Source organism: Eptesicus fuscus, chromosome 15 (genome assembly GCF_027574615.1).
Source record: "Eptesicus fuscus isolate TK198812 chromosome 15, DD_ASM_mEF_20220401, whole genome shotgun sequence".
Classification (NCBI taxonomy): domain Eukaryota; kingdom Metazoa; phylum Chordata; class Mammalia; order Chiroptera; family Vespertilionidae; genus Eptesicus; species Eptesicus fuscus.
In genome coordinates, this window is record NC_072487.1 from 58,445,291 (window position 1) to 58,469,979 (window position 24,689).

General features: G+C 51.6%; 1 protein-coding gene across 1 annotated transcript in view; it reads left to right on the forward strand.

Moving 5' to 3' along the window:
* The window catches only part of ZNF462 (zinc finger protein 462), a 131,825-nt gene that overhangs the window by 87,171 nt on the left and 19,965 nt on the right, over positions 1-24,689 (forward strand). Inside the window, exons 8-10 of the mRNA XM_008141829.3 lie at positions 14,452-14,713; positions 15,865-16,001; positions 23,463-23,686. Of these exons, the coding sequence (XP_008140051.2) occupies positions 14,452-14,713; positions 15,865-16,001; positions 23,463-23,686 (623 nt within the window). The remainder of the gene's footprint in view (positions 1-14,451; positions 14,714-15,864; positions 16,002-23,462; positions 23,687-24,689) is intronic.

Sequence of the window (24,689 nt, forward strand, 5' to 3'; positions counted from 1 at the left end):
AGTCTCTGAGCAAGGTTAAGAGTCATACCGTTCTCCTATTCAAGAGTCTTTTTTGGGGTGACATTAGTCAACATGAACATACAGGTTTCATGTGTGGATTACTGATTTACAAAATCTGTATATGGGACCATGTGCCCACCCCAAGTCAAATCTCCTCCTGTCACCTCATACTAGGACCCCTTTCTTCCCCCACCCCCTCTCTCTGGCAACCACCACACTGCTGTTTTAGTTTTATATCCACACGTGAGTGAAATCGTGTAGTTCTTAGCTTTTTCTGTTTGACTTATTTCACTTCGCATAATGTTCTCCAGGTCCATCCATGTTGTTGTAAATGATGCTATTTCATCCTTTCTTATGACTGTGCAGTACTCCATTGTATATATATACCACATCTTTATCTAGTATAGTGTCCAACTCTTGGCCACTGTGAATAATGCTGCAATGAACATAGGGGTGCATATATCTTTGTGTATGAATGATTTCTAGTTTTTCGGGTATATACCCAGGAGTGGGGTTGAATGGCCGCTCTATTTTTAATTTTTTGAGGAATCGCCAGTCTGCTTTCCATAATGGTGGTACCAGTCTACATTCCCACCCGCAGTGAATGAGGGTTCCCTTTTTTCCACAACCTCTCCCACACTTGTTGTTGCTTGTCTTGTTGATAATGGCCACTCTAACTGGTGTAAGGTGGTATCTCATTGTAGTTTTAATTTGCGTTTCCTGATTGCCAGTGAGGTTGAACATCTTTTCATTTATCTCTTGGCTGTTTGTCTGTCTTCTTGGGAGAGGTATATTTTCAGGTCCTCTGCCCACTTTTCTGTTCAAGAGTCTTTACCAGCTCTACATGCCGGTTAAATAACCTCAACCCGTCATTCCCCATGCACCTCCTGGGCTCCGTTTCCGCAGGTCCAGACCCTATTTGTCCTTCAAAGCCACGTGCTGATGGCTTCGCTCCCATGATGCTTCTCATAACGTCCCTGGTAGGAGTCAGCTCTCCCTCTGGAATCCCACCGTGCTGTGCGCTGCCTCCCCTGGGGACATGGGGTCCATTCTGCCAGAAAGGAAGCTCATTAGGTTTAGGGTTTTGTCCTGCTCATGTTTCTATTCTCACCATCTGGCACAGGGCCGCTTCCTTCCTAGAGTAGACGTTCCTACAAATGTAAAATGAAAGTTAGTTGTGTCCTGTAAATCGTCATTGCAACAGTGTAAAGCAGTAAATCAAGATTTGAGTTTTTTTCCCTGACTCCAGAGCCCCATTGTCTTCTGGCCACTCTGCCAACAACAGATAGAGATGGCCGTGGGCATTCGCTCCTTTCTTTGAGCGCTCATGTTAGTGGGTGTTGTAGTTCTCTCCCCTGATGCCCTGGGAGCCCGTGAAATACACAATCTGGTGACCTTTGTGTCTGTCAGCTTCCTAACACGCAACCGATAAAACATTGGTGGTGATCAAACAAACCATTCATAAAAAACCAATGAGTCCAGAGGGATATCGAGTCGCTTTCCAAGGTAAAATTTGGACCATTGAGTTGAATCTAAATGAGCCCGTGAAATGTGTGTCACGTGTCCTGGGGTCGGCACATGGGTGTGAAAGCTCGGGAGTAAAATTCAGATCTAGAAACGTTGGGGACGTTGCCGGGGCCCTGTATTTGGAAAACAGACCACGGGCTCTTGGCTGATGCCTGCGTGTTTTGGGTGTTTGCCAGCACGTGGACATACCGCTTGGTTTCCTGTACTTCCTTGTCATTTTTTTCACATGAAGGGTGGTGGGGAGCAGACAAGGTAGCCGACGGAGTTCCCATCTTCCCTTCCCCTGGGTGGGGCTGTAATCTGTTCCAGCTGTAAGGGTAGTACATTCATTAGAAACTGAATTTCTTTTCTTTTTTTTGTAGCGAGAGTGGAAGGGATGGGGAGAGACAGAGAGAGAAACATCGATGTGAGAGAGACACATCAGTTGGTTGCCTCCTTCAGTGGCCTCAACCAGGGCCATGGTGGAACCTGCAACTGAGGTACATGCTCTTGACCGGAATCGAACCCGAATCAGTCCAAATGCTTTTTTTTAAAAAATATATTTCTTTACTGATTTCAGAGAGGAAGGGAGAGGGAGAGAGAGAGAAACATCATTGATGAGAGAGAATCATTGACCGGCTGCCTCCTGCAAACCCCCTACTGGGGATCGAGCCCACAACCTGGGCATGTGCCCTTGGCCGGAATCAAACCGGGACCCTTCAGTCCATAGGCTGATGCTCTCTCCACTGAGCCAAACCCACTAGGGCAGGCACTGAATTTCAAAGGGACAGTTCCAACCTCCTAGTAAAACCCAGAGGAGAAAAGGCCCTACATTGGTGTTTTCTACTTAACAAAACAAAGTGTGGAATCATGGACTGCTGCAGTTTGTCATCAACGGGGTCGTGCTGCTGGCTGTTCTTTCGCCGTGGAAATTCACTTATACTCAGCCGCTTTCCCCTCTGCGGGAGAGCGGGTCGGGGCTCTGGGTGCGGTTTACGGGCACAGAAAAGGTAAAAATGTGCGGCCTCTCTCTCGCCTCCAGTGGCTGTCCGTTTTGCCATCAGAATAAATTCTGCGCTCAGCATGGAAGGCTGGTATTTGGGCCCCACGCTTCTCTGGGATCATTCTCACCCTCCTTCCCTCCTGTGGACGGCGCTGCAGCCACACCGATGCCCTGTCCCTACAGTACAGTCCTGCCGTCTCCCGCTCCAGGCCGGCTCTTCCTTCTTCCCGATCACGCTTCTCCACTGCACCCTCCTCCCTGCTCCATGCACTTGACCTATGCCTACTTGTCCTTGGAAACGGGAATCCCGTCTCCTCCAGAGGCCCTCCCCGGTCTTCCTGTCTGGCCCGGGGGTGGGGGGGGGGGGGCGTGGGGGACTCCTTTTTGCTCCTGCAGATCTTTGAGCTCCTTTTGGGATCATAGCACTGATCACACTCTGTTGTAACTGTCTGTCTGTCCATCTCCCCCGAGACCACCAGTCTTGAAGGCAGAGGCCACGGGCAGTGAGACGGGTTCTTGGAGGGACTGAATCTGGTCTTGAGTGCCGGTGTTGATGGTGCCAAACACTGGCCACGGCAGCCACAAGGCCGAGACACGCATAGACTTCCAAGGCAGGTGTAAGGCATAGGCCCTGCGGTTTCTCACGCTGAGCATTGGGGAAATGCTTTCACGCTCAGCTGCGTTTAACCAGTTAACTGCCACGCGTCCAAAACGGACACCATCCTTGCGTGTATAGACGCTTATGGCGTACACAAGGCTAAATGCCCTCATCCGTCGTGAACTAAAATCCAACAATCCGTGCAAAGCCCTCCGAGGTAGTGGGGAAAACCAGACAGTCGGCCAGTACATATCCGATCAGGTGGTGAGACGTGCGATCGAGAGAAAGAGAACAGGGAGAAGGGGAGGCAAGGACAGGGCTGCAGGAGCAGGTGGGGTGGGAGAGGGTCATTGAGATGGGGGTGATTGACACAACTACCAGTCGGATACCCAGTTACCTTGCTCGGAAGCTGGAGGTGATCTTGAAAGAGATTTAAAGGGAAATGCTGTAGACCTCAGAATGATTGCCCACAAAAGCCCGTAAAGTTTGAGAATTGAATGTGCTCTCACCAGCCCTTCTGTAGCAGGTTGACTTGGGGCCGTTCTGTGCATTGTTACCCAACAAAATGGTGACGACTCATTGAATCCGGGGTGTCATTCGGGTCGAGCCCGAATCCCGGTCTCCCAGCCAGTCCCCTCGTCTTTGCAGCCACCTCCACTTGCGGGGTAAGCTGGCGAGCTGTTGCCAGAAGTAGCAGTGCAGTTGGCTTTGCCCAGAATCAATCAGTCAAACACTAGCTGCCGCGCACCTGCCGCGAGCCTGGCGCCGGGAGGAACGCTCGAGGCATCTGTTCCGAGCAGCGTCAGGGACGCCGCGCCTCTCCATCCTGCTGTCCGGCCAAGGGACCAAGTTCTTTCATCTGTAGGAAACGCAAACCCCAAAAGGCAATTTATAATTCGGTGCAAAATCGTACGGCGTCGGCTTGAACACCTGTGGCACTGAGACCCTTCCAGCACCCCCTGTGCGCCAGGCCCTGTGCTTCACACCTGGCCTCCTGGACTTCCCACAGCACCTGGGGAGCTGCCCGTGGTGTCGTCTCCATTCTACAGGTGCGGAACCAGAGGTCCGCTTCGCTGAGTCTCCACAGGCTGAGGAGGAGAGCTGAGAAATCGCCTGTGTCCCTGTCTGTGTCGTGGGACGTCCTATTTCCATTTCTTAAGGGCCGGGTGAAGGTCAGCGAGTGACCTTGTAAAAAGCACCTGACAGTTGCTGGTCACAGACCTGGCTGAGACAGCAGGAGGCGAACCTGGACCTCACTTCCCGACCCCTCTGGCTTCCTGGAGGCTTAGGCCCTACACCTGAGCCCAGTGCCGCTGAGCGGTATTCCTGTGGGTGAGTTTGGAGTAAGAACTGCCCTAAGGAAGAACCTAGTGCAGTGATTCTCAGTGGTGTGCCGCAAGCATTTTTAAAACATGCAATACCCGACTATTTAGTCAGGGGCACTGACTTCTTGGAGATTGTCAAATGAAAAAATGACGGTAGCCAACACAACAATAGCCATCTGGTGTTAATGAATCAAAATTATACTTTTTTTTTTTGTCAGATTGGCAAAATACATAATACTAGAGGCCTGATGCAAGAGTAGACCTTCTCCCCCTGCCCTCCCCTCTGCACTAGCTTCTCTCGGGGACCCGGGACCCGGGCTTCCCTCACAGCCGTGGCTTCATCCGGAAGGATGTCCGGTCTAATTAGCGCTAATTAGCATATTACGCTGCTATTATCATAGATATTTTTAGGTGTGCTGCAGCATTTTAGTAATTAGTTTATGTGTGCCGTGAGAGGAAAAGATTGAAATCGCTGATGTCGTGTTTAATGGTGATTAAAAATACAGCTTAACCCATTGCCAGAATCTTCTTACACTGCATGGGAATGGGTGAAAAGGAAGGAAAAAAGGGTCCGCAACCCACTGGGTTTGTTGGTTCAGAGACTCCCGCTGCAGGGGGACAGTCTTAGAGAAACTCGGCTTTGAAGCGTGGCTGTTTGTTCCCGATCCTGACCGACCATCGCCTTTCCCATCTGCTTCCCATGTCATCACTTTGAGCTGTCTGTGTGTCTTAAGTATACATGCGTGCCTTCATATGTGTTCTTTCCTCCTGATTGTCTGATCTTTCAGAAATCTCTACAGTGACCCCCTCTCTGGGCCCTCACTGCACTACCATCGTGCACCGTGTGCCCTTGCCATCTCCTTGCAGTCCGTAGGCATCTCCCTTCCGGTTGGGTCTTGAGGAGGAAGCACTGTGGCCTTGGCCGTGGCTTCTGAGCTCCAGCTATCACCTGAAGTTGCTGGCAGGCTCTCTACGGTTGAGGCCAAGTCACTGATATAAAGAGGCCTTTGTACTCAACGGTTTGCCCGGGATTGTCAGTGCGGTAAAGACAGCTACACAGTCTAAACAAACAGCAGGAGACCTTACTTCCTCATCACTTGATTCAAAAGAGTCACAGGTGAATTAAGCATTTGGTATTGTAAGAGCGTCTCAATTAACAATGGCAGATGCCACCGAGCTTCCTCCCAAAAACGTTAGAAAAAGGCACCACACATTCACTTGTGTCCCTACAAGTCTCCAGCCTGTGTTACGGAGGATATTTAAGAACAGGCACTTTGGGGGTCCAAATACTGTTTAGTTCAGAGGGATGGGGGTGATTGAACTACCAGTCGGATACCCAGTTACCTAACAGTTCAGAGGGAGTAGACCTACAATGCTCACTAGTGACTGTGGCAGGACAGGGCCGTGTTTTGGAAAGTGGGGGCTGCAGGAGCCCTGGGCATGTTCTGTTTCTCCATTGCCGGGCTGGGCGATGTGAAGCATCGCTGCTTTTGAGCCGCAACAGGTGGTTCTGCAGAATGGATGGTCCGAACACTACAGACCCGGGATGAGTGCTTTCCTGACGGAGGAAAACGGGCAAAACATTTTATCCGGTGAGAGTGCAGTGCTAAACATCTGAAAGGAATCCGCAAGGACCTTCTCATAGTCACCAGGGCTCCATACTCACGGCCTTAGGAGATGACTAAAGAAGTCCTGGTGCATTCAGGTACACGGCACCTGTTACACCTGTGCATTGCACAAGCCCCTGTGCCTACCAGTGGGTACAAGAAGGAGGGAGGGACAGTTGCATATAGAAATTTCTAACGTAGCTACCAGATGCCTAATATCCATTTCAGAGTTGATTCAGGGTCAAAACCAGAAATTACGTTTTTGGCTTTTTTGGAAGGCCAGGGGTTATGAATGTTGTTCTGTTCGGATTCTCAAATGTTCTAGAAGCCATTCTCCAGGCAATTTAAAAAGTGGGTCAATGTTTCAGTGGGAAGGCTCTCTTAACCTCAGCATCCAAAGAGAGAGAGAGAGGGCTTGGTTAGTTAGGTTTTCCTTTTAAATCTGGGTTTTCCAGAGCACTTTTTTTCCTGTTTGAACTCTTTGGATCTGTGGAATATGTTTATTGACCACATGTTTTGGGCTAGGCCCTGAGCTAAGTTCTGGGGGATGTGAACTTCTAACGTTACACATGGCCCGGCTGGTGGAATTCTCAGTTGGTTGAGCATCGTCCCATGCACCAGGAGGTAACCAGTTCGGTTCCAGGTCAGGGCACATGCCCAGGGTGCAGACTCAGTCTCCAGTGGCGGGCAGGCAGGAGGCAGCCGATCAGTGTTTCTTGCTCATCCATGTTTCTGTCTCTCCCTTCCCCTCTCTCTAAAATCAATTTAAAAAATTAAATAAATCAATGAAATGAAAAGTTGCATGTGGATGGATAGATGGGTGTCCTGCTTGCAAAAGATCATAGTCTGGTGGAGGTAAAATAAATAGGCCCCACAGCAGCATGATGGGAACGCGTGGGGGAGCTCAGAGAGGGACTGAATGCGCATCTGGAAAGATCAGAGATCTCCGTAGTGGTTGTAAATTTGAACTGACAAGTTTTGAAAGATGATAAGAGTTTGCCAGGCTGAAAAGTAGAAGAAAGGCCTCGCGATAATGTGCAAAGCGGCTGTGAACGGAAGCACCCGGGGTGCCGTTCGGAGCTTTCCCCGTGGCCGTGGTCAGCGCAGCGTGGGAGCGGTGTGGGTGTGGAGTGGGGCTGGGGCTGGGAAGATGGAGAGCCACCAGGGCTCAGCTTGGGTGGGTCCCACACTCACATTTGCTTTTAGAAAAGAAAGGAATCTTAAGGGCGAAGAAACTTGGAATTAGAAAGCCAGTTAGGAAGGCTGTGCCGTGGGGTCCACCGCAGGCAACCGCAGGGGCCCGGACAAGAGCAGTGCAGCGAATGGTGTGTGGTTTGCATTAAGCTTCTCAGGAGGTTGGACCAACAGGGCTTCCCCCACTGACTGTAGAACAAGAAATGGGTCAAGGATCTGATCTGATTTCAATGGCTGGTGGATGGTGATGCTATTGGGGAAGAAGTAGAGAGAGACAAATGGGCTTGTCCCCACATACAGGACCCAATGAATCGCAGGTCCAGGAATCCTCTTTGTCCTAGGGCAGACTTGCCTGCATCCCCCCCAAATACAGGGAGAACGAGAACACGAAGCTTCATAAAACAGGCCTTTGAGAGACCCTTTCAATGAACTTAACCTACGATGGGACACTCATCTCAACAAGAGCGCCTGCTGTGCTGTGTTTGTCATTTTGAAGACTAACATTTTGTTTGGTTTGGGGGTTTTCCTCATCTGTTCCCTGATCCTACGGCAAGGTTTTGTTTTCACTCATCAGAATGACAGGAAGTTTTTAGTGTGTGTTTCCTTCAAGCTTGGCCTCAGCCTTATTTTCAGGATTAGGCGTTTGTTTTCCCATTTGCTTCCATGACAACCAAGCCCAGAATTCCTATATATAGTTGCCCAGTGCCCATTGTCCCCCTGGCCATTGTATCATAATCTCGTGCATCCAGGCCAGAGAACTCCACTGATGACACGAGACAAGGCGGTGCCAGAGTCCTTGGCCTGGAGAATTTCAAGGCATAATCAGAAGGAGGAAATAAAATAACGTGGCTGCCTCTAGAGATTTATGTTCCCTTTAGACGCTGTCCAGAAGGAGTTGGAATGGCTTGTGATCCATAGCTTTGCTTCTAATATAAATTTCCTTTTGGAATGTCCCATGGAGAGAAGAGGACATGTCGAGACTCTTTGACGGAAATACTTGGAAAGTCGCGTTGGTGATTTGTTCTTGGTGGTTTTCTTGTGCGCGCCAGACTCGGCTCTGTGTTAATAGCACACGGGGAACAGCAGGTATCTTGAGAAAGAGAATTCAGTCGAGTTTCAGAGGAATTCAGAGGCCTACAGTTTCTCCGTTAGGTTTGAAAGCCTCTCCATCCAGGGAATTCTTTTTAAAATGCCTTAAGCATGTTATTTGCATTGAAAAATGTATGTTTATTTGCCTGTATTGTGTGATGTAGGGTCATGTGTGTGTGTTGGAGTCTGGGTCCTTGGGTTGGATTTTCTCTTTAGCCTCTCGCATAAACCACAGTCACCTACATTGCTTCGTATGCTGCTTCCAGTTTCCGCATTGTTTAAGTGGAATGATAATTTAGACATTCATGGAACAATCTGAGAGAAGAGTCCTCCTAGACTTTTATGTTCTCCTCAGTCTCTCACAGTTGGTCTTGCCAAAACATCATTTGACAGTAATTTTTTTAGCAACTTGACTTTTCAAAGCATTCAATGTAGCTTTCATAGAAATGACACCTTTTATACCTACATTTCATCATTGTAGATGATATTAATTAAATTGAAGAAGCTCAGTAGCAAATATAACTGGTACAAAGAAGTTTGGGAAGAGGTAAAACTGATTCCTTTTTTGTTGTTGTTAATCTACACCTGAGGCTATTTTTTCCATTGATTCTCAGATAGAGTGGAAGAGAGGAGGCAGCGGGGCGGGGGAAGTGGTGGAAGGAGAGGGAGGGAGAGAGAAATATCTATGTGAGAGAGACACATCAATTGGTTGACTCCCACAATGTGCACTGACCAGGCCGGGGATGGAATCTGCAACCCAGGTACATGCCCTTGACTGTGACCTTTCAGTGCTCAGGCTAATGCTCTAACCACGTAGCAACACCAGCCAGGGCAAAACTGATTCTTGATAGCATTAACTCAACTGCTGGAAGCAGAAGTGGATGGGCCTGCTCAGAGACCCACACGCCAGCAGGGACACTGTCAGCAAGGTCTTCTGTGGTCAGGATGTTTGAAGGTCGAAGGCATAGACCTGGCCATGGTGGTGGAGGTTGCTTAAGAGAAGGTGTCAGTGTCATGTGAGGTTCAAGGAGATGAGGGTGAGCATCACAAGGCGCGTGTGTGGGGGCCAGCACGGAGGAGAGCAGAGTTCTTTCTGGCTTGTTGGGGAACATCCTCACAGGATGGGTGACGTTTCAGCCGAGTTTTGAAGGGTGGCTAGGAACCTGCCAGGCAAAAAGCAGAGGACGAGCTCCAGGCAGCCCTGATCACGGCCTCCCGGCGATGGCACGTGTAGAAGGTGCAAGAAGTCGGGAGCTGGCTGGGCATGTGAGACTGGACAGGTGGCCTAGGACCAGGCTGAAGGGCTGTATGTGCGGAGAGCAGGACAGGAGACTTTAATGCTTGAGCACCAAGGCATAATCATATCCTAATCGTAAAGGTATGTGTTACATGTCTTTGATGTGTATGCGGGCTAACCTAGAATAGACCTCAGAGGAAGGAGGACCAGTTAGGCGGCTGTTAGAGTCACCCATCTGGGATCTGAGGATCTGAAGGAACAATGGGAAGGGAAGGCTGGGGACCGGAGAGGAAATGATGGGGGGTGGGGGGTGGGTCATGCATATGTCTCTAGAACGAGATAGCTGGTTAAGTGTGCTGCTGCGGGAGACGTGTGACACTAAAGGAAGTGCTGAGCCATTCACAGACGTTCAGCACGCAGAAGGTGATGTGTGGGCAAAGACGGTGACAGTGTTCAGCGCGGAGTGTAAGGAGCCCATCAGCCATAAAGCTCGAAAGGGTTTCAGCTTCGGATGCAGGCGCGGACCGTCTCTCTGCGTTTCCCACGGCAGCAGGATCCTCTGACTTGTCACTGCAGACGCCTGGGCCCCTGTCGCAGGCACGAAAACGCTTCGACCATTCCTGTTCTCTGCCCAAGTTCATTAGCAGCTGTGTGACAGAAGTTACGCGGCATTCCAGAATTCCCCTGGCAAATGGCTGGAGTATGCCTTCAGCTGCCCTCGTGTCATTGTCCGTGTGCTGTTCTCAGACTTTCTGCAATTTCTCCACTAGAAACGGTGGGCTGCAATCCCAGCTCATTCGGCTCTCCCTCCCTCCCCCACCCCCATGCTTTGGCCGTGTACAGTGTTTGGTTCAATTATCCACAGGTAATATTCTATTTCGGATTCCTTACACCACCAGCCTTCAGTTGCCAGATCGCCTGCTTTTCTGAAGAGAGCTGCCGTCTATGCATTCTTCTGAACTTCCTATGCTGTTTTAGAACTTGAAGATTCAAAAGTCTCCCTTCTGCAGCCTACGGCACCCTCTGATGTACACCACGTTTTGTAAATACTCGTCCTCGGGTCTTCATTTCTTCTCCGGGTAGTAATTGAGTTCCTTTTTAGTCATTGTGATGAGAATGTAGTTGTTTTAATATCTGTTTATGATTTAAGGTAGAGATATGGAGAATTGAACGTTTAGGTATCTTCATGTCTAGTGTTGATTCATTAGGTAACACGCTGACCAATACAGTTAATTTACTCATGGACACTTGGGTGCTCTTGACCTCGTCCCTCCATCCCCCTCATGCCCACCTTCCGTCATGTCACCAGGTGCCGCTGCTTTTTCTTTCTCCTCCACCAGCTCTTGACAGACGTCTCTCCTAAGACTTTTTTTTTTTTTTTTTTCATTGTATCACAACCAGTTATTTACACATCTGTCTGAGACAGGGAGTTGCTTGAAGTCCGGGGCCAGGTCTGACTGCCCCAGAACAGTTGACGTGGATGCTCGGTAAAAATTTGCTGAGTGAATGGGTGTAATTTAAATCATTTGTCCCCAGGCCACCTCTAAAATGGGCTTGCCTAACATCCCTTTTTGTCTTTTTTTCCCCCCCTCCTGGCACTTGATTCACGCTGACCAGAGAACCTGTCTCCCAAGACTGCACAGACATCCAGCCCAAACAGAGCAACTGTGGTTGCCGGCACCCAGGCCCCGCTGCTACCTCCACCGTCACACACGGCCGCGGGCGGTGGAGAATGGGGCCTCCTGTGTGGCTTCCTTTCTGGACCACTGGGTGCACAGGGCGCCGTCCTCTGTGGCTCCCACAACGTACTGCCCAGCTGGTGCTGACTCTTCCGTGTGTCTTCCTCCGTCTTGCTGTAGTTAGACCCTCCTGCTACTTCGGTTCGTTGGTTCTCTGGGCCTCTCTTATTCCTTCTGTCGGTGGAGTAGGTTTGCTAGATGTGGAGCAGGCCTGTATTTTCCTAGCCGCCGGCCGCTCTGCGCTCTCCCTGGTAGATCCGAGTTCCTAGACGGCACCCCTCACGTCTTCTCTGACGTTGAACTCACGTGGCCTGGCGCCAGAGGGTGTTGCCGGGATGGTCACAGGATCAGAATATCGAGGAAAGCTTCCCTCTGCCGTGCCCCTCTCCTTCCAGGGTTCACGGTGTGTCACTGGCCTTTATAAAGTCAGGTTTCCTTTAGTAGTCAGTCTCTGTGCTGGCCAGTTTCTGGAGAAAAAAAGAAAAAAGAAATAAAACCTTCAAATTGGTTTTGGCGGGTGTTCTGGGGAGCTGGGATTAGAGCAAGAAATGTCCCATTTCTCCGGGAAGATGCGTAGGTGAGAGGGCGGGAGGCCTCATCCGGACCCGGCCCTCCCCTGGTTTGAAGTCCTGGGCTGTCCAAGCCCAGCCTGAAGCACCCCTCTCCCGTCTGCACTCCTGTGCCTTTCCTTTCCCAGCCAGACCCCAGCCGACGACTTTAGAGCATTATTTTTCTAGGGCAATTGATCACGCATCTCACTACTGCGTGCCAGTGGGCAGGTGGATACCCAGTTCTGGGTACTGTGCCTCAGGCTTGTAGAAATGTCTCCTGTGTGATCCCCCACCCCACTCCACACACCTTTTAAAAAAATATAAATCATTTTGAAATTTTGAATGTTTTCCTTTCCCACAAATCTTACTGTGTTTATCCCCATGTGCTGTAAACTACTTGTTTTAGTGTTTTCTTTCGTATTTAGTTTAATGTTACTTTTTTATCTATTCGGTTATCGTTCTTATCTATTCTAATGTTATTTTCTCACCCATTTCAGCCTTTCCGCCACCTTCTCTCTCTGCCCTCTCTCCTGTGTGTGTATTGATGGCGGGGCTCTCAGATATTCTTCCTCTTTCTTCGGACCTGCATCACGGGACCCACCATTGGGTACAGATGCCTAACAGACAAGACTCAGACTTTAGAGTCGGACAGATCTTTGTACAAATTCTACCTCTGGCCCTAGCGGATTTGGCTCAGTGGATAGAGGGTTGGTCTGCGGACTGAAGGGTCCTGGGTTGCGGGCTTTGAGATCAGTGGAATATGCACTGGACCCTGGAGAGAGTAACGGGCTAAGTCTAAGGAGACATGTCTGTGGATAGTGGACAGCGTCCTGGCCCCTCCTCGGCCTCGCGGGTCACAGAACTTGTCTTCTGAGGAGCTAAGAGGGAGCCAGGACAAGCACTGCCGGGAGGGACGGGCTTGTCGGGGTGCCGGTGGGACCGTGCGGCGCCCGCAGCCCAAGCCTTGTTAACGAGAGAGGCGGGGTGCGTTTTGTGCTTCATTGTACGCGTTTTAAGCAGAAACTGGTCCTGAGGGTTTAAATAGGAAACCTCTCGAACAGTCCCTGAAATGGTAAACAAGCCTGCTATTGAGAGGAAGAATGAGAAGTTGACAATTGCATTGTTGTGATCCTGAGTGGGTTCATCGGCGAGGTCGAGGACTAGAGAAAAGGGAGATGAAAGAATCGGGCAGAATGAATTCAGTGCGTCCCGTCTTCCCTCTACACCTGGTAAGGAACCCAGGGAGGCTCCGGCATTGTTCACGTTTCCTTTTGTTTCATTTCTGCGCGTCTGGCAGGTTCGTGTTCAATTTCCGAAGGGCTTTTTCTCAGTCGTGAGGAGCACAGAGTGGGGGTGGGGAGCAGGGCGAGAAAGGAAGAGTGTGGCTTAGTGTTTCGAAGGCAGGAGATGCCTTCCCAGTAAGCGAGGCCGCTCTGGTTTTGTTTTGGGGAACGAAGAGGCCAGCGGGATGGACGGGTTTGGAGAACCCTCCTCGGCTGCCGGGGGGATCGTGCTCTGGAACAGGAAGTGTCCGTCTAACGGGGAGGAGGCCGGTGCAGCCCTGTCCCCGCTCCCTGCTTCCTGAAAGGCTGTCAGAGAAGAGCCGTGTGTGTGCTTTTGAGGAAAGTTCCGCTGAAATTCACCTGCGCGGTCGCCCTGGGCTGCACCTTCCGCGGCCGCGGTGAATTCCCAGCCTCAACGTGCAACGCTGCGTGTTGGGAAAAGGTTCAAGACCTTTCTCTTTCTCTCTTTTTTTTCAAAGAAATTATTTTATCATTATTATTAATTATTATTATTATTATTATTATTATTTCAAAGAAGAAACTCCGATTTTCCCAACCATTGAGGCTGCATCTCTCCGCCCCGGGCCGTGGAGGCTCCTGGGGTTGAGATTGGTGCCTGTCGCTTCCGACATTCTCGTCCGAATGGCGAACTTCAAAACCCCTTCCAGGGAAACCTGTTTGCATTTCATTTTAATGGGATTTATGAATAAATCCCCATCTCCATGCTGACTCAGCTCTACACATCCATTCCAGGGGAGCACTGTTGGATTTTTGTATTTTAAAATTTAAGTCACTCGACTGTGAAGGCATAAAACATTTTCATATTGGCGAGTGCCGTGTGCCAGAGCACTTCTGCTGAAGGCTTTTTTGGGGGGAGGGGAAGGTTTGAATGATTCCGGGCTGCAGAGCGGGGGGGGGGGGGGGGATATTGCCTCACCTCCTTACCTGCCTCTCCCACGGCGGGTCCCGGGCTCGGGGTGCGGTTTATCTGTCTCACCTACGAGGACGGGCGTCCTGCACAGCCTGTGGCCACGCTGCGGTTCCCTTCACGAAAAACGGTTCCCTTTCTTCCTTCACCTGGAAACCTTTAACCTCGGAGTTTTCTTGTCACGTGGGATGGGCCCTCCAGGTCAGAGGAAAGGGAGGGACGCCTCCTCCCTCCCCGCCTTTCCCCAGAGAAGGGCGGAGGGTAAATGAAGATGGAGGAGGCGCTCACTGCCCTCCCCTTAAAAGGCGTCTGCGGAACCAATGTCCGGGGTTTCCGAGCGGCACCCCGCTGTGTTCCCTGTGTCCGTGTCATGTCCCCCGTCTGTCCACAGACTCGTCCTACTCGGAGCCTCCAGATGTGCAGCAGCAGCTGAACCACTACCAGTCGGCCGCGCTGGCGAGGAACAACAGCCGCGTCAGCCCCGTGCCTCTCTCCGGCGCCGCCGGGGAGCAGAAGGCCGAGGCGGTGCTCCACTGCGAATTCTGTGAATTCTCCTCTGGCTACATCCAGAGCATCCGGCGCCACTACAGGGACAAGCATGGCGGGAAGAAGCTCTTCAAGTGCAAGGACTGCTCTTTTTACACGGGCTTTAAGTAAGTGGCATGAAGAACAGCCTCGCAGAACGGGGCGGCGGCACCTGCTCCGCCGCTCACCACACGCTCCTCACACTCTCCTACCTGGAGCTCAAGGGAGGCCCTGCCCGGGGGTGGAGGGGGGGGCGGGGGGGGAGGGGGGATGCAGGGGTCGGGACCAGTCTGTGCCACGAAAGCCTCGTTCCAGAAGACTGCTTTGGGGTGTGTGGGAGGGATGAAGAGCTGTGTCAGAACAAACGAGTTTAAAAGTCAAAGCATCCCAACGTGGACACCCCGTGCAGGAGGCAGCCGATCAATGATTCTCTCTCATCACTGATGTTTCTGTCTCCCTCTCCCTCCCTCTCCTTCCTCTCTGAAATCAATTAAAAAATATACTTTTAAAAAATTGTGAACTTTCCAGAGGGCTGAAGGGGAGGCAGCAGTCCTCTTCCGCCTTCGGGCTGTACCTCGGCTCTGAGTGAAGCTTACCGATTGGCCAGGTCTTGCTTCCTCACCCACTTGCCCGCCCCCTAACCTGTGAAGAATCATGAGGCAGGCGGTCAGTCACCCATCTTTAAAGCAGTCCCTCTCCTTCCAGGCGTGATGAGAAAGGCGTTCTCGTGGGGATTTTGTTGTAATGGTTTCAGTAAACAATCTCTCATTTTCCAGAATCAAGTGTTGTAGGTAGCCTCATAGAAATGGAAACCAGAGGGGTCGGGGGATGGGTGAAACGGGGAGGGGAATCTAGTCAGTAATACTGTAAATTTGTGTAGTGACAGACAATTACTAGAATTTGTGGGGTGGTCATATTATAAGGTATAAAAATTTGAAATCACTACATGGTACACCTGAAACTAGTATAACTAATCTATATCAACTATACTTAAAGAAAGAAGAAGAAAGTACTTAGGGGAAACCCATTTCTTTTTATACTAACTTTGAATCCAGCCAAGGGGCAAAATTCCCAAAAAGGAGTGACTACTGCGCGACCGTTGGGTGGGTGACCCAGGAGCTCCTGCTCGGCAACCCTGAGCGTCGGCAGTGGTCTGGGCCCTCGAGCAAGGGCGTTGTACCGGGAAGCCTGCGGCCAGGTCGCCGGCAGGGGGTGTGCGTGCGAGTGAAACGGTCCCTTGTCACGCTGATGGCCTGCCTGTCTCCCGCCTCTCCCCCAGATCTGCCTTTACTATGCACGTGGAAGCCGGGCACTCGGCCGTGCCCGAGGAGGGCCCCAAGGACCTTCGCTGCCCCCTCTGCCTCTATCACACCAAATACAAGCGCAACATGATCGACCACATCGTGCTGCACCGAGGTAACCTCCCGACTCGGCTTCCGGGGCAGGGGAGGGTGGCATAGGGTGCCCTGTCACCATGGCAGGGGCAGGGGTGGCATTCTAGGGATTTTAATAAGGAATTTCTCATTTTCGAGAATAAAGGGTTCGGTTTCTGTTTAGGGGTGGGGGATGGGTGAAAAGGGGAGGGGACTGTAGTCAATAATATTGTGATAAGGTTGCATGATGACGGATGATTGGTTACTGGAGTCAGTGGGGTGATCAGAGTGCAAGGTATAAAAATGTTGAATCACTATATCGTACACCTGTACTGTTAACTAGTATAATGAATATGGTCAAATATACTTAAAAAAATAAAATAAAATAAAGAATGACGTATTTGGGGGAATCCGTTTCTTTTTCTACTAAGTTTGAATCCAGGCAAGTGGCGCCCCTGCCAGCTGGGAGAAGCAGCGCGGGAACCTTTAGGCAGGACGTCTTGGCCCGAGGGGTCCCGCCTGGGGTTCCGCCTCAGGCACCTGGCTTCTGGTCCCTGGGCCCGTGTGTCGCGGAGGCTCTGTGCCCCCTCAGAGCGAGGGAGGGGCCGTGGGTAGCGCTGCTGCCGAGCAAACGGGAACAGTGAGACCCCACCTCTGCAGTTGACTCCCTCTTTCCCCATGCCGCCGCCTGGCAGGGTCAGAGCTTCCATCCTAACGAGCTCCGTGACTTTCCCTCCCTGCGCTGCAAACTCAAGGAAGGGGGACACGGAGCGAGATAAGGAAGGGGGGGGCGGTGCAGAATGAGATGAAATGCTAATGGGGGACGCGGTTGGCCATCCCGACTCAGAATGCAGCTCAGTGGGAGGCTGGTCTGGTTGGGTGTCTGCCTTGCTGAGTGGGGCTGATCTCGGCACAAGATGCGGCTCTCTCTGTATCTGGGCCCCCCTCCCCACCCCCACCCCCGGCTCCCTGGATGAGTAAACACCTTTGGCCTCTGGGGCCTGCGTTAAGACTAAGACGTCTTTCTGAAGCCTAGGTGAATTAAAATACTTGCAACAAAAGGCAAGAAAAACAGCTGCTGAACCGGTCCTGAGACGGAGCTACCGCTGCCAGAATCGAACTTTCCTTAGCTTTTCGCCCAGACACATGGGTGTGTTTAGGTAGGGAGGAAAGGAAGAGAGAATCCGTTTCGCTCCCGGGAAATCTGACTGGGAAATACTCCTGGTTTGTGTTGGCTGTGGCGGAAGAGAGCGTACTGCTCACTCACGCATCCGGCCGGCATTCGTTCTTTGCTGGTTACACGCCACGCTGTGCTGGGCCCTTCGGGTACGATGGGGTCTGTAAGACCCAGCGCCTGCCTTCCTGGAGGAGGTGAGGCGTGCGTGAGTATGGATAAGGTAGTGAGTGACGGGTGTCTTGGGAGATTTCACGGTGGCCGATAGGCTTCTGTTTGGGGTCCAGGAAGGTGGAGCGGGTGGCTTTCAAACGGCCATGATAACATTTCAGGAGGTAGTGAAGACTTAAGGTCAGGTCTGTTCGCTTCCTGGGTGACGTAAGACAACAGAAGAGTTTCTCTCACCCTTCTGGAGCCTAGAAGCCTGAAACCGAGGTTTCCCGGGCTGTGCTCTCCCTGAAGGCTCCAAAGCAGCGGTCGCCAACCGGTGGTCCCCGGACCACTGGTGATCCATGCGGTCCGAAAGGTTGGCGACCGCTGCTCTGAAGGAACCCCTCCTTGGCGCTGGCTTCGGGCGGCTCCTGCGTCCCCTGCCTCGAGCTGCGTCATGCCAGTCTCTGCCTCCGTCTGCACAGGCCTTCTTCCCCGTGGGGCCCTCTGTGCCGCTGACTGAACGCTCACAGGGTGCTAGCTTTGTGTAAAGCTCTTGGGACACAGCCATGACGAGTCTGGCAAGGCTCGTGCCCTGCGGAAACTTGAACTTGAATGGGAGGAGTGGCGATGAACAAAGGGATAGTTTCCTGAGTCTGTTTCCATTGAATTTATGGCCATTGGAAGCAGGATGCCTCATGCGTAGCTCTGCCTATATGTACCTTGGGCACCTGCAGTGGACAGATTGAATTATGGGATGAAACACAGAATTTTGGGGGTTTTTTTTTTTTGCCAAATACTTGCATTATAGTTATGGAGCTGTGTGATTTGCCAACACTGCTCTCCAGTTGGCATGTGGGCATCAAGTTTCTGTTTCCCAGCCTGTAACCCCAGTACGTACACAGACACTGAATTTAACCGAAACTTGTAGGTGGGTGTCTTTTTGGACCAGAACTAATCTCCCCTAATTTATCCGACCAGTGTCATTTTTCTTGAGGGGAAAAAAAAAATGTACAGTGAGATGGCCAATCTTCCATCTTATTCAGCGAAATGACATGTTCCCTTCCATCCCCATCAAATGTGTTTGCCTGTTCAAACCGCACTCTCTGGCTGAGGGTGGGGACCTGGCTCACATAACTTCTCACCAATAGCGGTTGTGCTTATGTTTATGTGTCTCGATATGGTTATGTTAGGGCAGTGGTCGGCAAACTCATTAGTCAGCAGAGCCAAATATCAACAGTACAACGATTGAAATTTCTTTTTTTTTTTTTAATATATTTTATTGATTTTTTACAGAGAGGAAGAGAGAGGGATAGAGAGTTAGAAACATAGATGAGAGAGAAACATCGATCAGCTGCCTCTTGCACACCCCCTACTGGGGATGTGCCCGCAACCAAGGTACATGCCCTTGACCGGAATCGAACCCAGGACCTTTGAGTCCACAGGCCGACGCTCTATCCACTGAGCCAAACCGGTTTCGGCTGAAATTTCTTTTGAGAGCCAAACTTTTTAAACTTAAACTTCTTCTAACGCCACTTCTTCAAAATAGACTCACCCAGGCTGTGGTATTTTGTGGAAGAGCCACACTCAAGGGGCCAAAGAGCCGCATGTGGCTCGCGAGCCGCAGTTTGCCGACCACGGTGTTAGGGGATGATGTTGCTGTAGTTCATCCTCACATGATACTTTTCCATTGCTTTTTTTTAGAGAGAGGGTGGAAGGGAGGGAGGGAGGAGAGGCAGAGAGAGAGAGAGAGAAACATCAATGTGAGAGAGACACATGCATTGGTTGCCTCCTGAACACACCCTGACCAGGGCGGGGATCAGACCTGCCACCCAGGTACGTGCCCTTGACCAGGAATCGAACCCGAAACCCTTCGGTCTGTGGACTGACGCTCTGACTACTGAGCAGCACTGGCCAGGGCAGGGGATGATTTTTTTTAAAGAATCTTTCGTTACATTCCTAACAGCTTTCTGGAACTCCCCCTTGTTGCTTTTTGGTTGCGAGGGATAACGGGAGGGCCTTTGGTCCGGGCGCTCCGGTGTGCGATGGTTCGCGCACCGAGTGTGTTGGAGCGGATGACTTCCCGGTCTCTCCCTGCTGCCCTTGGACTTGGCACGCTGTGGGCGGAAACCCCGGCGTGTGTGGTCTGCCTTTCAGGAGGAATTTTTACTCGGGGATGCTGGACTCCACCGGGAGCTGGTTGTCGCTGTTTTGAGCAGAAGGGACCCCACTTTGTAGCGGCAGCTCTGCAGGCTTGTCCACGGAGCGCCACGGCAGCTGGCAGCCCACCCCTCCCGGTCCCGCCGCACCCCGGCACCCACGCGCCCCACGTGCGCGTCTCTGAGGTCAGCCTCTCGGGGTCTGTCCGGCTGCAGCACCAGACGTGAGGAGGGGATGCGAGACACGATCTGTCTTGCAGTCGGACCGCTGAAGTCATAATATTTTCGCAGCCAGCGCTGGAAGCCAGTCACAATGAGGGTGATTCAGGCCCCGGTTCCTTACCCAGGGTGACTTGGAGAGGTGTGAAGTCAAGAGAGGCCCACCGTTGTCGCTGCCCCCGCTGAAAAAAAGCCCCCAGCGCCGAGCTTCTGCAGCCAAGACGGGCTCAGTCCCTAGAAACACCTAGAAACGGTCCCGCCTCTAACTTTATGTCCTCCACTCGCCTCGGTAATGAATAACCTCATTCAGAACACGCTGTCGCTCATTGCCCGCCTTTCAGAATCTCTCCTGTTCGTGCTTTTTAATCTCGGTCATGTGAGCTGTGTTTTTTTTTTTCGAAAGAAAAAGCTAACAGTTTTCTAAAAGTGATGCTAGTGAAAATCCATGTAACGAAGAGCCTTGGGGTGTGGGTCACGTCTTAGTTTGGAAGTGGGGAGCCCCACCTTTCAGGGTAAGCAAGCAAATCCAGAGGATGTCGGAAAGAAATTCAGGTAGAAGTGGCTGCCTCAGACCCCGACAGCGCTTGCCTTTGTACACGGTTAGGAATGAGAGGCTTATACGTTGGCTGCGTGCGGATGGGATGTTCCCTGTGCTTGGGGGTGAAGGGGGAGGGCGCTGGCCAAGGTCAGGAGGCCTGGGCTCCCAGGTCACAACTTGGGACTGAACCAGGGGAGGGACTTGGAGGAGGGGAGGAGGTAGCGGACAGGCCGGTTCTCCGGTTCCCCGTCCGTACACCGAAGATAACAGAACGGACTCCGCAGAGTGTTGGGAGAATGAAAAGTAGCGGTGGGGGCAGAGGGCCGAACCGCGCTCGAAACGCGGGGAGCACTTCATAAATCGTAGCGGTCGTTCGCCTTAATCACCGTTATTCAAACTCCCCGGCGTTGTTCCGCGTGCTCAGGGCTGCGTAAAATTCACTCGGGCACACAGGGCGAAACGAGACACTGCAAAGAAAACGCACCGGAGTGGTAGAGGAGTTCAGACGGAGGCCCGTGAAGACAAGTTGAAAGGACCGATTCTTTACGGGGGAGAAGGGAAGCCTGGATGGTGTCGGACATCGTCCCATGGAAAACATAACCGTCCGCTGAGGCCGACAGACCAGGCCCCACGGCACAGGCCAGAGCCCGAGGGTGGAAGTGGAAGAAATGACAGAATGTAAGTTAGGAACAGACGCAGAGGGAGCAAGGGGGATGCAGTCTGGAGGAAGGTGCCAGAAAAGCCCACGTCAGCACTGCCTGCGACCCCGAGTGGAAGCATCCCCTCCCCTCCGTGTGCCGGTCCCCCTGGTTCCGCCTGCACCCCGTCTGCCGCCGTGGGCACCCGCTTGCTCATGGAACATGGCCACTCATGTCGGACCCAGAGCAGCTGGCATTAGTGCTTGGCCTGGTGCCCAGAGCAGCGGTTCTGAACCAGGGTCCGCCTTGCCTCCTTGGGGAGCATTCTGGGTTGTCACACGTGGGGAGGAGGGGGTGCTGCTGGCATCTGGCAAGTAGGGGCCGGGCATGCTGATCGCCATCCTGCGATGCTCAGGACAGCCCCTATGACAAGGAATTATCGGCCCCAACGTGTCAGGCCTGCTACTCGTGAGAAGCTGTGGGTGAGAGGAGCCAAGCATCATCGGATGGGCTTTTTATTTTTTTAAATATATTTTATTGATTTTTTACAGAGAGGAAGGGACAGGGATAGAGAGTTAGAAACATCGATGAGAGAGAAACATCGACCAGCTGCCTCCTGCACACCCCCTACTGGGGATGTGCCCGCAACCAAGGTACATGCCCTTGACCGGAATCGAACCTGGGACCCTTCAGTCCGCAGGCCGCCAACGCTCTATCCACTGAGCCGGGTGGGCTCTCTTAAGGCTCCTGGTTTATGCCAAAGCGTTTTCTCCTTCCTTTACACCAAACCGCGGAGCTGAATGGTTAGAAGGCTGGTAAACATTTGCCCTTCTAGGAAAATGTGTGGATTGCATCGTAATCATGTGTTTCTCAGCCGTCTGCTGTCCTCCGGTTTAAAAAATACTTATATTTCTAAATGAGCGGCTGGCTCTTTGCTTCGGGAAATTAACACGTGCAGCAGAGCTCCGGGGAGGTCACAGACCCCACCTTCCCGCTCCCTCTGCCCAGCTTCTCTGCTGGCCAATTAGTCGCTGCACTCACGGCTCCCACGGCAGCGCTTGCCCTGCTGTGAGGCTGTGGTGGCTGAGAGGCAAGCACAGCACAGGGTGGGGGAAATCTCCCCGGGCGCCCAACACACCCCAACAGCAAAGGGAGGGCTCCCCCCGTGAGTCCCGCCAGCGCACCAAATACTGGCGCTCGGGGAACCTCGCTGCTCAGTGGCTCTGAGGATAAATCACGCTTTCTTGACTTAATAATACGTCGCTGTTTCTAAATAACGTAAGTATATGTTGTGTGCGTCCATTTGTAAACCTACAGACAGCCTTCCGAAATCCAGACAGCGTGAAAGCACACGCTGTATTTGATCCTTGCATAAATAGCACAGATTTTAATTTTATCCCAGGCATGGGTTTCTGGCGCGCGCGCCGATGCTCTGGGCAGACTGGTGTGAAATTTAATTTGAGCAGTTAAACACGAGGGCGAGGAGTGCAACGTAAACAAGCACGCACGCGCTTCCAGCCCTGCAGCGTTGGGATGTTCCCGGGGAAAGCACCCAAATCCTCTTCTTTAATTCCCCCCACACCCCCCCCCCCCTTGTGACAGTCAGATTAGGGATTGAAAAGGCTCAAATCCTCCGCATCTCCCACGCCGCCGCCCCCTCCGCCCGCAGGTTGCCCGCAGCCTTTCCATTTTGGGAGCGCTTCACAGCTGGAGTTGGCGTGTCGGTGAATGAAAGTGTACTACGGGCTTCTTTGTTTTCAGATCTGATGTTAGACTAGACATGCCATTGGTTTCAGGGGGAGGAGAACATGTAGGAAGGGGAACAGGAGCGGAACTGGAGATGATGGGGGTGCAGCTCCCGGCGTGGCCGATGTCAGTGTCTGTGGGTTCTGAAGTTTCCAGCTCTGTCCCTCACCTTACTCATTTGTAAGAAATGGGAGTAACTCGAGCCTCGTTGAGTTGCTAGGAAGGCGCACGGTGGTGGCGCAGAGGTGCTTGGGGATGTCTGTGTCCTGCCCCCTTAAAATAAGGTGACCAGATTTTAACGTTGGTAAAGCGGGACACCATTGACCAGGGGGGCGGTTCTTGATTAAAAATTTGGTCTATATGGAGCAACAAAAATTTTCATAGGACGCAAAAATAGTATTGTAATATATTTTTTTAAATTTCAACTTTTTTAAAACGCCGCGGGCCGCGGGACAGATTGTTAAAAACCGGGACTGTCCCGCCAAAAGCGGGATGTCTGGTCACCTTACCTTAAAAGACATCACATGGGAGAAGTAGGAATGGGTCGCTGTCGATCATCATCAATGCTGGTAGAAACGGCCGCCACTTCCCATCTCTTATCCCTCCTTCCCTCACCTCCATTCTGAGCCTAACAAGCCCCGCCCAGCCTGCCCACCCTGCTTGGAGACCGTTCCGGATAGTGATACACAAAGAGTGTTTGGTCTCAGGAAACACGGTTTGTGTCGAGGAACACGTTCGTTCAGAAGATGGAGGGGAGGGGCGTCTGTGTGTGCGGTTCACGGGCTGAAAGTCGTAAGAAGTAGCTAATTGAAGGGGCGAGTTTCCTCTCACGTTGCCGTCAGTAACGATCCCCATCTTCCCATTCACCCTCTCCCCGCAGAAGAGCGCGTGGTCCCCATTGAAGTGTGCCGGTCCAAGCTGTCCAAGTACTTGCAGGGCGTGGTCTTCCGCTGCGATAAGTGTACCTTCACCTGCTCCAGTGACGAGAGCCTCCAGCAACACATAGAAAAGCACAATGAACTGAAACCGTACAAATGCCAGCTCTGCTACTACGAGGCCAAGCACACGGAGGAACTGGACAGCCACCTTCGGGACGAGCATAAGGTACCTGCCGGGACTTCCTGCCTCCCTCCCGCCCTCAGCAGACCTGTGCGCGGGCCGAGCCGGGCGGGGCTGCTGAATGCGGTCACACCCGCTGCGTGCCAGGCAGACGTGAACTGAAGTCATGTTTACAGGGAGGTTCGGTTTCTTTCTATCAGAAAAGAAATGTAAGGTCATTACAGATGGAGTAAGAAAAATCACCCATAAGGCTACCACCCAAATCCAACTGCTTAACACTTTGGTCTCTCTTATGCCCACTTTTTTGTGATTTTCATCAGCTATTTTCAACCTTTTCGTCTCATGGCACCCATACACTAATTACTAAAATTCTGCGGAACACCAAAATATATTTTTTGCCAATCTGACAAAAAAAAAAAAAAAAAAGGTGTAATTTTGATTCATTCACACCAGACGGCTATTGTGTTGGCTGTTGTCATTTTTTATTTGACAGTCTAAGGGAAAAGAGGTCAGTGCCCTGACTAAGTAGTCAGGTATTGCATGTTTTAAAAACTCTTGCAGCACACCGGTTGAAAATTGCTGATTTACCCTTTTTTTTTTTTTTTTTTTAACCTAACATTTTAACATGGGTATTTTTCCATATTATTTTAAACATAGTATCTCAAAGGTTGACCAACTTTTCCTGTAAAGGGCCAGATAGTAGTTACTGTAGACTCTGTGGGCCAGACCGTCTCTGTGGCAACTCTGCCCTTGTAGCAAGAAAGCCACCATAGACAAGACCTCCATGAATGGGCGTGGTCATGTTCTAATAAAACTTTATTTACAAACGGGCCGCAGGCTGTGAACCCAGAGTTGCAGGCCCCTCCTCTGCCCGGTGGCTGTGCCACCGTGTCCCTCGGTTGTGTAGGCTGTGTATAATATTGTGCTAACTACGAAGCTTTTTCCAGGGCCCCCCACTTCATCTGTAAACTCTAGACGGACTGAGATGCGTGTGTTATTTGGGGAGTGGGATCGATGACCAGGTTCCTGCAGGAAGTAAAATAAAAGG